The sequence below is a fragment of the Dendrobates tinctorius genome, unplaced genomic scaffold (assembly GCF_039654945.1).
Source record: "Dendrobates tinctorius isolate UK_male_01 unplaced genomic scaffold, ASM3965494v1 ptg000074l, whole genome shotgun sequence".
NCBI lineage: Eukaryota > Metazoa > Chordata > Amphibia > Anura > Dendrobatidae > Dendrobates > Dendrobates tinctorius.
Window position 1 is genome coordinate 5,799,109 of NW_027361742.1, and position 17,848 is coordinate 5,816,956.

The window sequence follows — 17,848 nt, forward strand, 5'->3', positions numbered from 1 at the left end:
GGATAAATATTAACATAACAAACCACAAAAATACTCACCCACGATCCGAAGCAGTCCACGAGTGTGTCCCACGACGATCTTGGGTAGAGAACTGCAGCATCAGATGATGCTGCCGTTCTCTACGGGCTGCAGGAATCCAATGACGGAAGGTAGGTATCCTTCCGCACTGTATTCCTCCGCCACTTAAAAAAAAAAGTCCCTAGTCTCACTTTATGCCATTGCTGTCTGTCTGTATGTCTATGTATGTATTGTATGAATGTATTGTATGTATGTAGTATATATGTGGTATGTATGTAGCATGTAGTATGTATGTAGCATGCATGTAGTATGTATGTAGCATGCATGTAGTATATATGTAGTATGTATGTAGCATGTAGTATGTATGTAGCATGCATGTAGTATATATGTAGTATGTATGTAGCATGTAGTATGTATGTAGCATGTAGTATGTATGTAGCATGCATGTAGTATATATGTGGTATGTATGTAGCATGCATGTAGCATGCATGTAGTATGTATGTAGTATGTATGTAGTATATATGTAGTATGTATGTAGCATGTATGTAGTATGTATGTAGCATGCATGTAGCATGCATGTAGTATATATGTAGTATGTATGTAGCATGTAGTATGTAGCATGCATGTAGTATATATGTAGTATGTAGCATGTAGTATGTATGTAGCATGCATGTAGTATATATGTGTTATGTATGTAGCATGTAGCATGCATGTAGCATGCATGTAGTATGTATGTAGTATATATGTGGTATGTATGTAGCATGCAGTATGTATGTAGCATGCATGTAGTATATATGTAGTATGTATGTTGCATGTAGTATTTATGTAGTATGAATGTAGCATGTATGTAGTATGTAGTATGAATGTAGCATGTATGTAGTATGCATGTTGTATGTATGTAGCATGTAATTTTTTTTTTTTTTTTTACATTTAACACATTAGCCGGATGATGGGACTACTACTGTCCCATCATTGGCTAATGTGTCAATCACTGTCATGGTAGCAGGCATCGCCCGATGGGACTTGTAGTCCCATCGGACGATGCCTGCACAGACCCCCGGAGCCTGCACAGACCACCGGCAGGCCGGCACAGCCCCCCGGCAGGCCGGCACAGCGCCCCGGCAGGCCGGCACAGCCCCCCGGAGCCTGCACAGCCCCCCGGCAGGCCGGCACAGCCCCCCGGCAGGCCGGCACAGCCCCCCGGAGCCTGCACAGACCACCGGCAGGCCGGCACAGACCACCGGAGCCTGCACAGACCCCCTGGCAGGCCGGCACAGCCCCCCGAAAGGCCCGTACAGACCCCAGAGAGGCTGTACAAGGGCAGGAAAGGGTTTTTCTTATTCCGATACCGGAAGTCCCATAGACTTGAATGGGACTTCCGGTATCGGAATCGGCGATACCGATACTTTTTTTAAAGATCGGCCGATACCATCCGATACGATACTTTGAAGTATCGGACGGTATCGCTCAACTCTAATAATAACGTAATCAAGCAGGTAAGATAGCTAAAAGTTCCAGAAGCCTCAAAAAATATTAAAAACTTCAAGTCTATCCACAATTTTGGCCACTAGTGTACATAGGTATACCTGAGACTGAGTAAGACATTTTATAAAGATGCGAGTAGAGAACCAGAAAGCATGGACAGTGACAGGATTGTTTATGAAGTTGGAACCAGATATGGTGACCATGATGTGTCAAAATTTAAATTTTGACTAAAGGGTCACCTTAATATTTGATTTATAACTAACATTAACAATATTGACAGCATTTTTCTGCAAAATGTTTGAATTTCACAAAATTTCAAGTATATGAATGTTGCGAGGTGACATTAAGCAATAACCTCATGAGTGAAACTGCATAAAATAATTACACAAAAAAATCAAAGCTCTACTTTAATACATGCTTTGTAAATTCTAATCATCTCATTTGTTAAATTCTCATTGATCACTTTATTAACATAATTTTACTAATTTAACAATTACAGCAAAAAATTTAACAAAACACCAAATTTATTATTTTTCTTTCACTGAGCCCGGAGCATTGTAGCTGGATTATTTTCCAGTCTGTGAATATAGACAAGTCAGATGTGTTCCTCAGCATTTGAGAGACTTGGAAAAGTAGTGAAAATGCACTTTATAACACTATAAATAACACACATTTTAATGTACAGATATGTCATAGTCTGTTGTTGAGCCCAATATTTTACAATTATTTAGCATTGCTAAAAATTTATGTCAATCTGGTTATCATCAAGGAATTGATATTAATAAGGGTCTACAATTTTCATAATACACTGCTTTCTTCATATGGGGTATGTAAACTTTCTTAAACTTCTGGATCCAGATTGTGGCCATAACCTCTGCACCCTCTAGTTTTGCCTCGGAGTCCTAGAGATTTTGTGCATTTTCATGCATCATGTAGGAGCCTGTTAAGCTTCTTAACCATATTGAACTTTATTTTGTCAAATACTTTAAAAGAAAGTTGATAAAATATCAGCATATTTGAAAATAACTGGTAGCCATTATTAGCTTCCAATATGTTTAGTTTCACATGAATTATTTCAACAAAACTAAAGTAGAGGTCACATCACATTCATATTCAATCATGTAGTGCCCTCTTCAGCCTACTGTCTGAAACTTCAAAGTCTCCAAAAATCACTAAGGTTATTGCTGCCATCCCAAGTAGTTTATAAAGAATTGCAATTTTCCTCTATAAAATACCCATTGTAAAAGAGTAACCATTATTTTAATTTATATTTCACAAATCAATAGTACATTTCAAAATGGAAAAAAACTTTGTAATATATTTTGTCAGATAAAGCTGTTTTTTCTCCTCCTTAATTGATCATTTATTCTCAAAAATCTCAATTCACTGGTAATTTCTGTGAATGCAGATTTCCCCATTACTGAGATAGAAGACGATAGTTGCTGCTCATAAAGTTCTATCGAGAGGTGAAGGAGGTTGGGAGATCTAGATTTAGAGCTCCTCCTTCCTCCTCACAAGTTTTGTGATGCAACAGCGATCTCACCAGCAAGATCGCTGTGTCTGACACTGACCAGCGACCGGCCCCCCTGCCAGTTATCGCTGATCGTCCTGGAATGGCCAGGACATTGTTTTGATCGCTAGTTTGCCGCTGGCCAGCATGTATCGCTGTGTGTGGCAGGCGGGAGACTAGCGATCAGCGATCAGCGCACTGGTAACTTAGGTAAACGTCGGGTTTCTAAGCGGCGTGCAGCACTTAGAAACCTGATGTGTACCATAGTTACCAGCGCGCTGGTGCAGGGAGCAGGTAATCAAGGTACACATCGGGTTTCTAAGTGCCACGCGCTGCTTAGAAACCCAATGTGTACACCAGCTCCCTGCACCAGCGCGCTGATAACTAAGGTACACAGTGGGTAACTAAGCGACGTGCGTTGCTTGTTACCCTCCTGTCGCTGGTGCTGATTGCTGGTGAAGCTGCCTGTTTGGCAGCTCACCAGCGATCATGTAGCGACACACCAGCGATCCTGACAAGGTCATATCTTTGTCGGGATCGCTGGCGCGTCGCTATGCGTGACGGGGCCCTAACGGGTAAGTTTGTCTTCACTAAATACAGATTTCCCATTAATGAGACAGAAGATAACATTTGGTGATTGTACAGTTCAGTCAAAAGGGATGGGAGAGGGGGGTCAAGAGGCAAAGCTCCTCCCACCTCGCCTTCTATCTAGATAGAACCTTATCAGTAGCAGCTCTCATCTTCTGTTTCAGTATTGGGTATGTTTGTGTTCACTGGAATACAGATTTTATCCATGAATTGAAAATTTTGAGATTGAATGATCAGTCCAGAAGGAAAAATAATTTGATTTTTCTGATAAGATATGTTACAAAGTTTCAGATTTTCAGGTGTACTATGGATTTATGAAATAAAAATTAAAACAGTGTAGGGTTCAGACAGGTTCTCAGGATGCAGTGACGAGACACGAGACTGAGTGTGATTTGTAAAATAAACATTTATAAATTGATGCCGCTGGGGCTTTGCTGAACAAACCAAATAGGCAACAGCAAACTGTCCTCACAGGGACTCAATAACATTTACAACACTTTTTCTTATATTAAATGCGACTAATCCGGCTAGTCCGGGTGTTGCAGGCCACGTACGGCTGAACTAAGGGTCCTTATTTCCTATGGACAATTTATCCTTCCAGGGGTCTGTCAGGATCACAGGCGTGGCCGCGTAGAGGTCGCTGATGCGGCTGCCTTGATGCCTCGATATTCCGGGATGGAGCTGGGCTTAACAGGCCCTTGAAGAAACGATGCCGGTGGGGCGCAGCAGGCCCTGAAGAAACGATGGCGGTGGGGCACAACAGGCCCTGAAGAAACGATGCCGGTGGGGTGCAACAGGCCCTGAAGAAACGATGACAGTGGGGCGCAACAGGCCCTGAAGAAATGAAGACGGTGGGGCGCAACAGGCCCTGAAGAAACGATGACGGTGGGGCGCAACAGGCCCTGAAGAAATGATGCCGGTGGGGCGCAACAGGCCCTGAAGAAACGATTACGGTGGGGCTCAACAGACCCTGAAGATACTGTGCTGATGGGCGCAACAGGCGTCTCCTTGTGACTCTCGTCTCACTGCCAAGTTATGACGCAGTCTCTAAATATAACCGTTCACCAACCTCTGCTCAGGGTCCCTTAGCAAACCGGACGGGGCCTCTATGGACGCCTGTAGCGAGATAGCGTCCCCAGGGGCCGGTGATGACAGGGCCGCAACTGTGGGAGAAGGCAGGGGGGCAGTGTCCTGACCGCTGTAACAGAACGGTCTGTAGTCACAGCGGGCACTGGAGGTTGCAGACTTGTCACAGCAGGGAGGGAAACAGAGGGCGGCTGTATGCGACAGTATGAGGGGAGCGGACGCCGGTGAAAGTCTCTCACGTGTCACTTGTCGGTGAGTGCGCAGCTTTCCTTTCACAGACCCCTGTCGGTCTCTCCAGAACACACCGTCCGCTCCCTCGGTCCTCTCTCTCTCACACAGCTTCCTGCGTGTTGTCCGGCTCTCTGTCAACTGCCACTTCAGCGCGCCCCCTGCTCCCTTCAAACTTGCCCTGCCCCCTGTTTCCCTGACAACTTCAATCAAGTCTTTCCATTTACTGTCCTCCCAGTATTGTTCAATCAGGAACCCTGATGGCAGTCCCCTGGGTACCTGCTCATTCACTGTCTGGGAGTCCTCCTCCCCACACTCCCCACCCTGTAAGCTCGCCAGTCCTCGGGTGAGGGCCTTAGTCTATTGAGCTCGGTCTGTAGGGGTTTCAATGTTCGTTGCCATATAAATTGATCTTGCTCATATCGTTCGGGGGGTTTGTCGGCTGTTGACCGCTCGGAGCGCCTAAGTTCAACTGGGGTAGAGTCATCTGGGGTGGTGGACATCGGTGGGCTGGTTGGTGTGGGCGGGCTAATTGTGTCAGATGATTCATTACTGCGTGGAGGGCCTCCGGGTCCTGGGAGACAATCTTCGTCGTCTGGGTCCCAACATAAAGAAGATGGTTTGGATGTTGACGGGGTAGGCTTCGGTTGCTTCGGGTCAGAGGAAGTACATGGGCGTAACATATTACGATGCACAACACTAGTGGGCAGTGTTTCATCCTCCTCAGGTCGTATTTCGTACACTGGTCCGTCTGGATGGATAAGGCATAAGACCCGATAAGGACTTTCTCCCCACAGCGGCTCCAGTTTGTTTTGGGGGCATTGATCTAGCACAAGCGTGCTCCCTGAGACCCCCCAAGCAGCGAGATGTGCTGCGCTGCTTGTAGGGTCTCCTTCCCTGCAGGCCTCCCGATCCAAGATGGCCACGGGGGCCTTCGGGGGTCTGCAGGGAGGTGGCTTGCTCAGTGCCTGCAGAGAACAGGCACCGAGAAAGCCTGCTGCAGTGCCTGTATCAGATCGCTGATCTGACACTGCACTGCAAAATGTCAGATCAGCGATCTGACACTTCGCAGTGATGACCCCCCCGGGACAATAAAATAAAGTAAAAAAAAAAGTGTAAAGATAATTTTTAAAAAATCCCCAAATAAATAATAAATAATATATATATTCCCTAATAAATTCATTTTTTGGAAATAAAAAAAACCCAAAACAATAAAAGTACACATATTTAATATGGCCGCATCTGTAACCACCCGCCCTATAAACTATCTCACTAGTTAACCCCATTAGTGAACCCCTTAAAAAATAAAAATAAAAAACAAAGCAAGAAACAATGCTTTATCATCATACCGCTGAACAAAAAGTGCAATAATATGCAATCAAAAAGAGTGCACAAATAAACATGGTACCGCTAAAAATGTCATCGTGTCCTGCAAAAAACGAGCCACAATACAGCGTCAGCAGCAAAAAAAGTTATAGCTCGCAGAATAAAGCGATGCAAAAATAATTATTTTTTATATAAAACTGTTTTTATTGCATAAAAGCGCCAAAACTTAAAAAAGACATGAATGAAGTATCGCTGTAATCGTACTGACCTGAAGAATAAAACCACTTTATCAATTTTACCACACGTGGAACAGTGTAAACGCACCCCCAAAAGAAATTCATGAAATTTTTTTTTGTTCATTCTGCATCCCAAAAATCGTAATAAAAAGCGATCAAAAAATGTCAGGTGCCTTAAAATGGTACCAATAAAAAAGTCAAGTGACTAAAATGTGATGTGGTCCCCCCCAAAAAATGGTGTTGTAAAAATGAGAAATCGCTGGTCAACTTTTAACCCTTATAACTTTCTAAAAAAATACAATTTTGGTTACAAAATTGTGCTGATGTACATAAACATGTTGGAAATGTTACTTATTAAGTATTTTGTGTGCCATATCTCTGTGATTTAAGGGCATGAAAATTCAAAGTTGGAAAATTGCAAAATTTTCAAAATTTTCACCAAATTTCCATTTTTTTAACAAATAAGCGCAAGTTATATCAAATAAGATTTACCACTAGCATGAAGTACAATATGTCTTGAGAAAAATATTTTCAGAATCACCAGAATCCATGGCAGCATTCCTGAGTTATTACCTCATAAACGGACAGTGGTCAGAATTGTAAAAATTGGCCTGGTCATTTATGTGCAAACCACCCTTGGGGGTTAAGGGGTTAAACACCTGCAATTTGTGCTATCACTCATTGTGGATGTTGATGCAGGGTGTCAGATCTCATATAGACCTGACACTTGCATTTGATCTTGACGGCGCTCAACGTGAGCCCGCGCGATCGTGAGGAACCATGTTTACTGCAGTTTGCAAGAAGGCAGTTCCCGCAGCACCATACATGTATAGCGAATGTCAGGAATGAATAATTGATGTCCATTATTGGGCAACTCTTGTAGAACTATTCCTGAGATATCAGCTCTGCTATTCCAAGCAGTGGGTGTAATATTGTTGCGCTACATGTCCTCGGAAGCCAATTAGCGTTTGCTGGTTAGTTGCAGTCTGTACTATTCCATGAGAGGGGGCGCTCTTCCTGATGAACTATTGGCTGCAGCAAAAAAGTGACACAATAACATCATGTCAACCGCAGCGCCAATGTCGCTGGAATGGCACCATGCCATTGTGATTGGTTTGCATTTATTTTTTATATTTCAATTGGGGTCTTAAATTGATTAAGCAGTAATTTTCCAGTAGAGGACATCCATTTTAATTCAGAATAAAAATTGACATTGTTTATATTGCTATTCTAAATTGAATGTTTGTTTTTTTTCAGCATCTGTGGAATTCAGCATCTAGAACGAGCTGGAGATAATCTGACACTATTTGATTCCCTCTACTTCTGCATTGTTACTTTTTCCACTGTGGGTTTTGGGGATGTGACCCCACAGATCTGGCAGTCCAAACTTTTGGTTGTCATAATGATCTGTGTCGCATTAGTTGTACTTCCAATCCAGGTAAATCTCTATGCAAGCTTAATTTAAATTGTTTGCAGTATTTAGAAATGTACATTTAACTATTAAGTTCATGAAGGTCAGTGTAGTTTCAAAAAATGCAATAATGGACGTAAATGCAAGATTTATTTATATTGTATATTACTTTAGATTTCATGGCTTCTAGGTTTTTGAAACTACAAAAATGTCTATATCATTGTGTGCTTATTTAATTTTTATCCATTTGAGTCTATTCTACTTTATTGAATTTATCTGTATTGAATTTATGTGTTAAGAAAGTAAATTACTTTTATAATGGATTGGTGTTTGCTCTTATTGTATAGGAATTACATGAACTGTTAAATGCAGAAGATAATATTCACAAAAAGGCAGCACCTGAGCTATGTTGCAAAATGACCTAAAGGTCTTTCTGCTTATAGAGGCAACCGAAATAGAAACTGTGGCACAACCCTTTCTATAAACCTAACAACTTGTCTTATAGTAGTTGAATATATTCAATTACACATCTAGTATCCATTTGAAAAGAATGGATGATAAGGTGCTTTCACATTACATTTAGGCACCTGTTCAGTGGCCTCGTCGGGACTTACGCTCATACCCCGGCAAAATGGGATTCGGACGTGTGTGCAGATGGGGCCATAGGCGGATAATTCCGAAACCTGTTTTGCGTTGCGGGGGTTTCAGATGTAAGCCCCAAAGGGGCCACTGAATGGGTGCCTAAACATAATGTGAAAGTACCCTTATAAAATATTTATGTTTTAGGCTAGTTTCAGACTAGCGTTTTTTGCCAGCAGCGCACGCTGCCGCTAAGCCCCGCCCCCTGCCCGCCCCCTCCGGTCATCTCCGCCTAGTATCGCACACGGTTGCATGCAATCTGCACACCCTGTCTTTAGCATTGGGTGCGCAGACCGTGTGCTGACCGCGCTAGTAGAATTTTGTGTGCGCTGCGCCCTTTTGACGGTGCTCCGAGTGCACCAAAATGCAACATGGTGCATTCGGTGCGCACCGGCGCACCGTCAAAAGGGCGCAGCGCATGCAAAATTCTACTAGCGCACAGTCAGCGCACGGTCTGTGCACCCTATGCTAAAGATAGGGTGTGCAGATCGCATGCAGCCGTGTGCGATACTAGGCGGAGATGACCGGAGGGGCGGGCAGGGGGCGGGGCTTAGCGGTGGCGTGTGCTGCTAGCAAAAAATGCAAGCCTGAAACTAGCCTTAGATTTGGAAAGCATTGTGACACCAATCCCATTTCCAGTAAGAGAAGTGTTCTGTATATAGACGATCTTTATCAATCTATACCTATTTACCTCTTAAGTTTGAGCAGCTGGCCTATCTGTGGATGGAAAGGCAAAAGTCAGGAGGAAACTACAGTCGACACCGAGCACAAACAGAAAAACATGTAGTCTTATGTGTCAGCTCTTTGAAGATTGATCTATTAATGGATTTCTTGAATGAATTTTATGCACACCCAAGGCTTCAGGTATTTTTAACACATCACTAATTTAGGATTGACCTTTAAATGTTCTTGTTTCTAAGTTGGCACATTTTCTCTGTAATTTTTTCATTTATAGTGCACAACGTGGGGTCTGAGATTTTTTCACATAGCATTTTGCAATTTTCATATCTTTTTTGTCTAATAATAGTGATGAGCAGATCATTTGAAATTCGAATTCCCTGTATTTCACCTTCAGTATTCAATTAGTGCTAGATAAACTTGCACTAACTCCTATACTGGAAAGCTTGAAAGTGCTCTGAAATACATGTGGTGGAGATAAGATAGACAATCTTGCTCATCATAAAATCTTAAGGTACTGTCACACTAAGCGATATCGCTAGCAATATCGCTATAACTTGTGACGTTATAGCGATATTGCTAGCGATATCTCAATAAGTTCTCTCAATAAGACAATCAGATCGATTATGCTAATGACACCCTTCTCTGAGTTTGATCAGAGTGTGTCAACTTAGTGTAATCTGATTCTCTCATATGAGTCTGGTGCGGTGCAGTCCGATATTTTACACACACCAACAGACTTGTATGGGTGCGCGTCATTCAATTTGTAAATCCACTCAGAGCATGCTGCAATTTTTTTCTCATGGTGAATCAGAATGAGAAAAAAATGCAGATTAGCACAGCCTCATAGTATAACATTGGTCCAAGTGCTGTCCAGTAAAACATCAGAGAGCACTAGTCCAAGTTATACGCTTGTGTGAGCAAGCCCTTACCCAGTGACTCTGCCGTACAAACTGTGGTTCACTGAGAACCACTGATCTGTGATGGCCCAGATACTGACCACCACTGCACAAGGTATGGTAGCCTGCAAGATGTCATAGCTGGAGGACATTACGGGGAGGCCTGCACAGCAATCCAAAATAACATGAGACCATAAATGCAGACAAGCAAGTTTTTTTGTTATCTAATTTTTTTAGCTAAAAAAATCGAACCTCAAAATGTTCAAATTTGAAAAAAACCTTGATTAGCATGTAATTCGACTGAAACTTTATTTTCCATGCATAGATCTGCTCATCTCTACAGTATCTATAACCTATTTCTTAATTACTAAAAAGACAATAAGGAAATAATTAGATGTTAAATCAAAAGGTTTGTTTTCTAATTTAGTGTTCAGCTTCTGTCTAGCTACAACAGGGACTGCATAGTTTACTTGATCTCAACCCAACTTGAAGCACACCACTTGCTGTTGGAGTCTCTTTCTTCATAGATTCATTAATTGATAACATTATCCTTAAAGCACCACTCCAGAGGTTTTTTATTTTCATTTCAGCGCTGGAGTGGTGCTTCCCATGTAAGTTTTCTGACCCTAGTATTATACTTACTAGAAACCATCTTCCGCACTTCCCGGAGCCGAGTCAGGCCCATTACAAAGAGTTATTACTTCCGGAATGCCCAAGAAACACTTGAGCAATCCTGAATGTTACAACCTGCAAATAACCAACCGGAGTGACTCCGAGAACATATAAAGATGAAGACTGGTAAGTAAACTATTATGGGCAGGGAACTTACATTAGGAGCAGTGTTCCAGCACTGCAATAAAAAATGCGGGAGCTGTGCTTTAATCTATGTTATGTGCCTATAATTCATCTTTTTTTGTCAAAATTCAATGGTTTGGCCCTGGCTTTTTCTGGAAATTGCAACATGGCATAGGCTAACTCTGCCAGAAATTATAAATCTATCAAACCACATTAAATGTTAGTATAAACTGTATATTTTCATAATTTCCATCTTTTTTTTTTTTTAAAAAAAACAGGATTATTATGTGGTTATCTTGTGTCCCACGGAGATGGATGTTCAAGTCAGACGTGTTCTCCAGATCCCAATGTGGTCTCAAAGAGTCATCTACTTACAGGGTTCTGTACTTAAAGATCAGGATCTATTAAGAGCAAAGTAAGTATTTATTCCCTATTTCTCCTAATTATTATTTAATCAGTGCCAACAAGTTTTTCTGTATTTAAAGATCATTTTTTATATGAGGAACAGATCTGTTTTCAATGAGAATTTAAGATTGTTAGACATTAAAATTTAACATAAATTCTGCAAAATCCCTTGAAAATTCACAAATTCACTAAATAAAAGCTGCCATGAGCAAGAACATGTCAAAGCTGCTTTTCAACATAAGATCAGCTGTCTTTTCAATTTAAGTGTGGATTTTACAAATGCACTTCCATTCAAACACAAACTTTTATATTTATGAATGACCATTTTCGGTCCCTGGACATACAACCTTCCAAGAAATTCTCTCTAAATTCTGAAATGCCATACAGAAACAAAAGCAAATTAGCTGCCAAACTATGACTGTAAGGATAAGTGAGGGTCGATGATATGATATTATTATAATGACTCATTCTCGTAATTATTATGGTATCATAAAAATAGGCTCGAGGCATTTAGAACTTGCTTGCTCTGAGTATATACAGTATGTCTCATTGTCAATACAATAAAATTCTATATTTACATAACAGAACATTAAAAAAATTAATAGCACAGGGAAGTTTTCCTTATATTTTTTTTTTTAACACTCTTTTTTTAAAGAAAAATTAGTCAGCAGTTGTCAGTTTTGTCATGCTGGTTATCAAAAATACAGGTATGTCACTCTCCACAAGGAGAAACCTTACCCCTTAGACCTCAGTCCAGAGCCTCTCACCTAGCCAAGTCAGTTCTCATACTTTGCACTGACAAGGGCCAATAGCTCAAAACACCGTGTCTGCAAATTGAGATTCTGATTAAGCTTTTATCCTAAGTCATATTGTAAGACTCGTTAAAGGGTTGATTGTGACTTGTAGGATCGCTACTACCAACAGGTGGCGCTATAGAGTTCAAGTCCTTTTCCTTTTGAAGAGGCAATTTGCATGCAAAAATACAGGGAAACCCATGGCGTTTTTCTTTTTTAATTATTTATTTAGCGCACAGGCGCCGACTGATGAACACTCCCTTCAGCCGCTGCATGCTCTCGCTGTTATTAGCGTCAGCAGGCGTAGGCTGATGGGAATAGTAGTCACATGAGCTGATGCCAGTGACCAGAAGTAAACTTTTACCTCCTATCACAGCTGCGGGTTCACGCTGTCATTTGTCAGTGTGAGAACTCAGGCTTTCAGACTGGCAGTAATGATTTAGCATACCGTGGGACACAGTCACAGCTGCAGGGTCATGCTGACATGTGACAGCATGTCACTGCAAAGCTCTAATCGATGGTAATGACCTTTCCAGTGATAACGTTACAGCTGATCAGAATGTAGGGTAAGATCACAGCCTTAGTGGAAACTCAATCATTTACCGAATTTTGCTCAAAATGTTCGGTAATTCGAACACAAATCTGAATATGCAACGTTCGCGCCGACTTTGAGATTGGAGAAAGTTTTCCAAACAAGTTCGCTCATCTCTAATTGTGAGCATTGTCAACCAATTGAAGCGCAAAAAATCCAATGGGGTTTTCAATTGGATTTAGGTCTCGGCTGTGATTGGGCTATTCCAAAATGTTGATCTTCTTCTAGTGAAGCTATTCTTTTGTTGATTTTTAGATATGGTTAGGGTCATTGTTGACATCTCAACATCTTCAGAAAATTTCAGGAAAATCCTACTGGAACAGCAAATCTTTATATGAGGTTAATGAGAATAATTTCAAATGATAGCAGCTGTATACTGACTAATATTTAAGCGTAGGTTTAAATGTGATTGGCTAATTCTGAGCACAACCACCATGTTCCCTACTATAAGAAGATGGCAACACTAATGTAACCATATTTTAGTTTTGACTTTTTCATTTTTCCCTTCATAATAATTTCAGTTTGTTTCCATATTGATTTGTAAGATTTTGGGTGACATTATAGGTGGAAAGAGTTCAGAAATGATTATTTTTTATGACTTTTTTACATGATAAAATCCTGGCATTTTCATTTTAACATGGGGTTTGTTGGCTTTTTATATCTACTTTATATTATACTTCCTGCTGTCATGACAATTCATTAATACTCAGTATTCATGTCAGAGGGGCATTTATGAACTTACATATGGAGATTCCACTCTGTGTCAGACATGATATTGGCAGGGGCACCAAATTGGTTAAGTCGTCAGGACTGGATCTAGCTTCAATCTTGGTTTTTTTAACCCCAGGTGATCAGCAATCTCATTAAACAGTTATCATTGAAATAATAAAAAAATTGTAATAGTACATACATGTAAAAAGTCAATTCATATAATTAGAGATGATTGGATCAAGTCATGAAGAATCGAGTTTGAGTTGAATTTCCATGAACTTTGAAGTTTCACATTAATGCAAACATTTTGAGATTCAATTCAAGAGTTAAAAAACAAAGAAAACTTACCTGTCATCAATCCCCACACTTTTGAAGCACCTCAGAGTTGGCTAATGACATTCTGCATTGCCGAATGGGAGAACCCATATTGCCCTGCAGTTATGTCATCTCTTGGACTATCTTACCTGTACCTGGGCCATCACAGATAGGTGGTTACCAGCAGAGCACAGTTTGTATGGAAGAGTAATTTTCCTTCTCCAGTGTCACTGGGTAAGTCTACCTCTCCTGTAGAGTGTAATCACTTATGATCAGCGGGGTCCTTTCTCTCCTGTAGAATGTAAACTCATATGGTCAACAAGGTCCTCTCTCTTTCTCTTGCCTGTATTATTGTTTATTTTTATAGCATTATTTTTATTGATTCCATGATGCTGTACATGAGAAGGGGTTACATATAAAACACAAGTCAAAATCACAATGGACAAGCTAATAGTGACAGACAGGTATAGAGGGGAGAGGACCCTACCCTTACAGACTTACATTAGACAGGGTTATGGTTAGCATGGTCTTTTATGATGAGTGGGTTCCTCTCTCTCCTCAGTAGTGTATGCTCCTTTGATCAGTGGGTTCCTCTCGTTCTCTCTCCTTTAGAATGTCAATTCTTATAGTCAGCAGGAATTTCTTTCTTTCCCTTCTCCTCCACATGTATTTTCAAAGCAATTGCAAGTTTTCCAGTACTAACATTTGCACAAATGTATTCATTGCTAATAGATTTTTTTGGGATGTTTGGCAAAGTGAGCAAATTCAAATTTCCAAAGATCTTCTCATATCTATATATTATATACTGAAGTCTGGACATGTTTTTCTTTCTTTCAGAATGGATGATGCAGAGGCATGTTTTATATTGAGCAGCAGATGTGAAGTAGATAGAACAGCAGCTGTAAGTAATATTGCGTATTCACAGTACATTTATTGCTCACATATTTTATTGTCAAACATTATTTGCTGCTAATAGAGATCGGAGCAGAAAGACAGGCAGAGGCAGGTAAGGTTATTTTGTTTGATGTTTAGCTGACTTAAGCAATAACCATTCTTTCAATTTTTTATAATAAATCAATAAAACTAGTGAAAATAAGAAATGTATAATATCTTACAAGCGAAATCTGATTCTTTGTCCCCCTGGAGTGATACATCAGTCTCCAAAATTCTCAGGTCACAGGCAAAATCTGTCTAAGGCTCCCTTCACATGTCCTGGTTATTCCTGTACTGGAAAAACCATCACTGGTGAGATCTGTGGTCTGTGTCCCTGTGACATCGGTATGTATGTGTGTGACATCTGTGTGAGATCTGTGTGTCCGTGTGATATCCTTGTCTGTGTGTCGTGTGCTGTCAGTTTGCTGTCAGTGTAACACATATGGAATGAAATGCAGTATAGAAACTAAAGAGTTTTATGCATTAAAGATGTTAATTGATAGAAATACACAGCGATGAGGAACGTGATAGAGAGATAGATACATACATAGAAATATGTCAGTTTGATTTCTATTCAAAGCACCGTGGGCAGCACGGTGGCTCAGTGGTTAGCTGGGGTCCTGGGTTTGAATCCCACCAAGGACAACATCTGCAAGGAGTTTGTATGTTCTCCCCGTGTTTGCGTGGGTTTCCTCCGGGTACTCCGGTTTCTCCGGTTGTACTCCTCCCACACTCCAAAGACATACTGATAGGGAATTTAGATTGTGAGCCCCATCGGGGACAGTGATGATAATGTGTGCAAACTGTAAAGCGCTGCGGAATATGTTAGCGCTATATAAAAATAAAGATTATTATTATTATTATTATTCAGTGTTTTGCATGCTTATTTTTCTGTACTTGTATTTATTGTTTAAATAAATGATTAAAAACGGTGTGAGGCCCCCTATTTTTCAAAACCAGCTGAGGGAAAGCCGACAGCTGGGGGCTGAAGTTAATATTCTGTGAGGGGACCAATAGCCATAAAGCTTCTCAAACGATTAATATTAGATCACAGTGAGAGCAGGCACCTGCACTATAAATAAACAATTACATTTTAAAAATGATGTGGGGTGGGGATGATCTGTTCTATTTTTGATTATCAGCATGATAAAACTGACAGCTGGGGGAAGCAACCCTCAGTTGTCAGCTTTATCGTGGCTGGTTATCAAGAATAGAGAGGTCTCCATGCCGTTTTTTTAAAATATTTAAATAATTTTAAAAAATTGCATGGGGTCCCCCCATTTTTGACAAACATCCAAGCTAAACAGACAGATGGGGGCTAATATACTCAGGTTGGTAAGGGGCTTTGGATATTGGCTCCCCTAGCCTAAAAACAGCAGCCTGCAGCCACCCCGAAAAAAGGCGCATCTATTAGATGCCAGATGATGTCAGATGCCATCAATTCCACAGGTTAGTAATGGAGAGATGTCTTTACAAATTTATTTATAAATAACAAGCAAAGTTATACTCAACACCCATTCTATGGACGCCCTTGTCATCTGTAAATAAACAGAAAATAATAAACAACAGAAATACTTTATGCCTAATCTACCTATGCCCATATCCCCTGCAAAAAAATAAACAACCATATTCCTCACCTCTCCAAAGTGCAGTTAATCCATACTGTACCATTACCATTTGGTTGATGTGAAAAGCAGTCACATTATTAAATGAAAATTAAAATGGTTACGCTTTCTTTGATCATTATTCCTCAACTACAGTCCTTAAGACCCAACAATAGTGATGGGCGAACCCGAACAATAAAGTGTAGGTAACCACATGTATTCAAATCACATACCTGCGATAAAATGAACATGGGCGTATCTACAGTAGGTCCTAGGGTTGCAATCTCACAGGCCCTGAAGCCTTTGGAGTCCCAAAAAACTCTTTGGCCTATATAAAAGTCCAGTGCTATTAAAGATTTCCAATAACTGGGAGCTCCAATAGAGCTTTTGCTTTGGGGCCCATGCTGTTCAAGTTATGCCACTGCACATAATCACCAACTCCCAGTGACAGCGCTGAAGAATTCTCACAGTGAGCGAATTCTGTCAGGATTCAGAAGTCTTCAGTCACACAGAGTCACTGCAAACTTTAAATTCAAGCTTGGACAACTACTTTAACCAAAACCACTATGCTAAGACTTCAATGGCGGCGAAGGTGTCATGAGATAGCGTTGAAATGGTCCCGGATGAAGTTTCTGCACAGTCTCTGTCATAAAACGGTGCTCATGGGCTTTTCCCGGAGAAGATTCTCAGTTCTGGTACACGATGAATAACAGGTGAAGCACTCTGGCCCTGAATGCGTAGCATAAGAACCCTGGGTGCAGGTCGCCGACGCGCCCTCATTTACAGGGTGGTGACAAGGCTCAGCAGTGTTGGACCTAGTCGGGGACACCGATCTGCGAGGGCAGCTATAGACCTTAGTCACAGGTAATGAGCGGTCAGGCAACGCACAATCAGCGTGCAAGGCGGAGGGAAGGCGGTCGACCTGGTAGTGCGCTGTGTCAGGCAATGTGGAGACCGAGTCAACCGTCTCCCTTCGGGTCAGCTTTACTCCCGCCAAAAAGCCCCAAAAGCACGCGCTTCCTCCCTTTTATAACTGACCCACTCCTTAAAGTCAGGTGCTCAGGTTTGTTCAGGTCAGAAATGTTCCCCCCAGCAACGATGGTGAAAGACCCGACAGTTCCAGTCCAGAGGCGTGAAGTAGCCCTAGCCAGGTCCATCCTCCTACACAGTGACCATATAATGGTGATATCAGTTTTACACCAGTGCTCTGCAGACCATATACTGTATGTGTATATTGTGCAGGTTCTCACCAGTGATGTCCTCAATGATTGTTGTCATTCATTTTCCCTTTCCCTTTGTATTTGGTCCAGACTACCATGACCTCTTTTTCCAACCATAACTCATTCATGCAAAATGTAACACACAGACAACTTAATTTTACTGATTTTCCAGTACCTTCCTCACATTCTACCACCTCTACACAAACCACAACTTGTGATACCTTAGAATAATTCCCCTGTGCCTCCTTTAATAATTCCACCTCTTGATCTCTTATAATAATGACCCTGTATTTCCTTATAATAGTAAAAATATTTCCTCTAATTTCTTATATTAATAGTAATTAAGACTCCTTCCTTCCCCTTAAATTATAATAA

The 17,848-nt window shown here is 41.1% G+C and overlaps 1 protein-coding gene across 2 annotated transcripts in view; it reads left to right on the plus strand.

Moving 5' to 3' along the window:
• The window catches only part of KCNT2 (potassium sodium-activated channel subfamily T member 2), a 1,782,840-nt gene that overhangs the window by 1,071,149 nt on the left and 693,843 nt on the right, over positions 1 to 17,848 (plus strand). For both annotated transcript variants that reach the window (XM_073582885.1, XM_073582886.1), the window contains exons 9-12: positions 7,735 to 7,915; positions 9,227 to 9,391; positions 11,178 to 11,314; positions 14,554 to 14,617. In XM_073582885.1, coding sequence (XP_073438986.1) covers positions 7,735 to 7,915; positions 9,227 to 9,391; positions 11,178 to 11,314; positions 14,554 to 14,617 — 547 coding nt within the window. The remainder of the gene's footprint in view (positions 1 to 7,734; positions 7,916 to 9,226; positions 9,392 to 11,177; positions 11,315 to 14,553; positions 14,618 to 17,848) is intronic.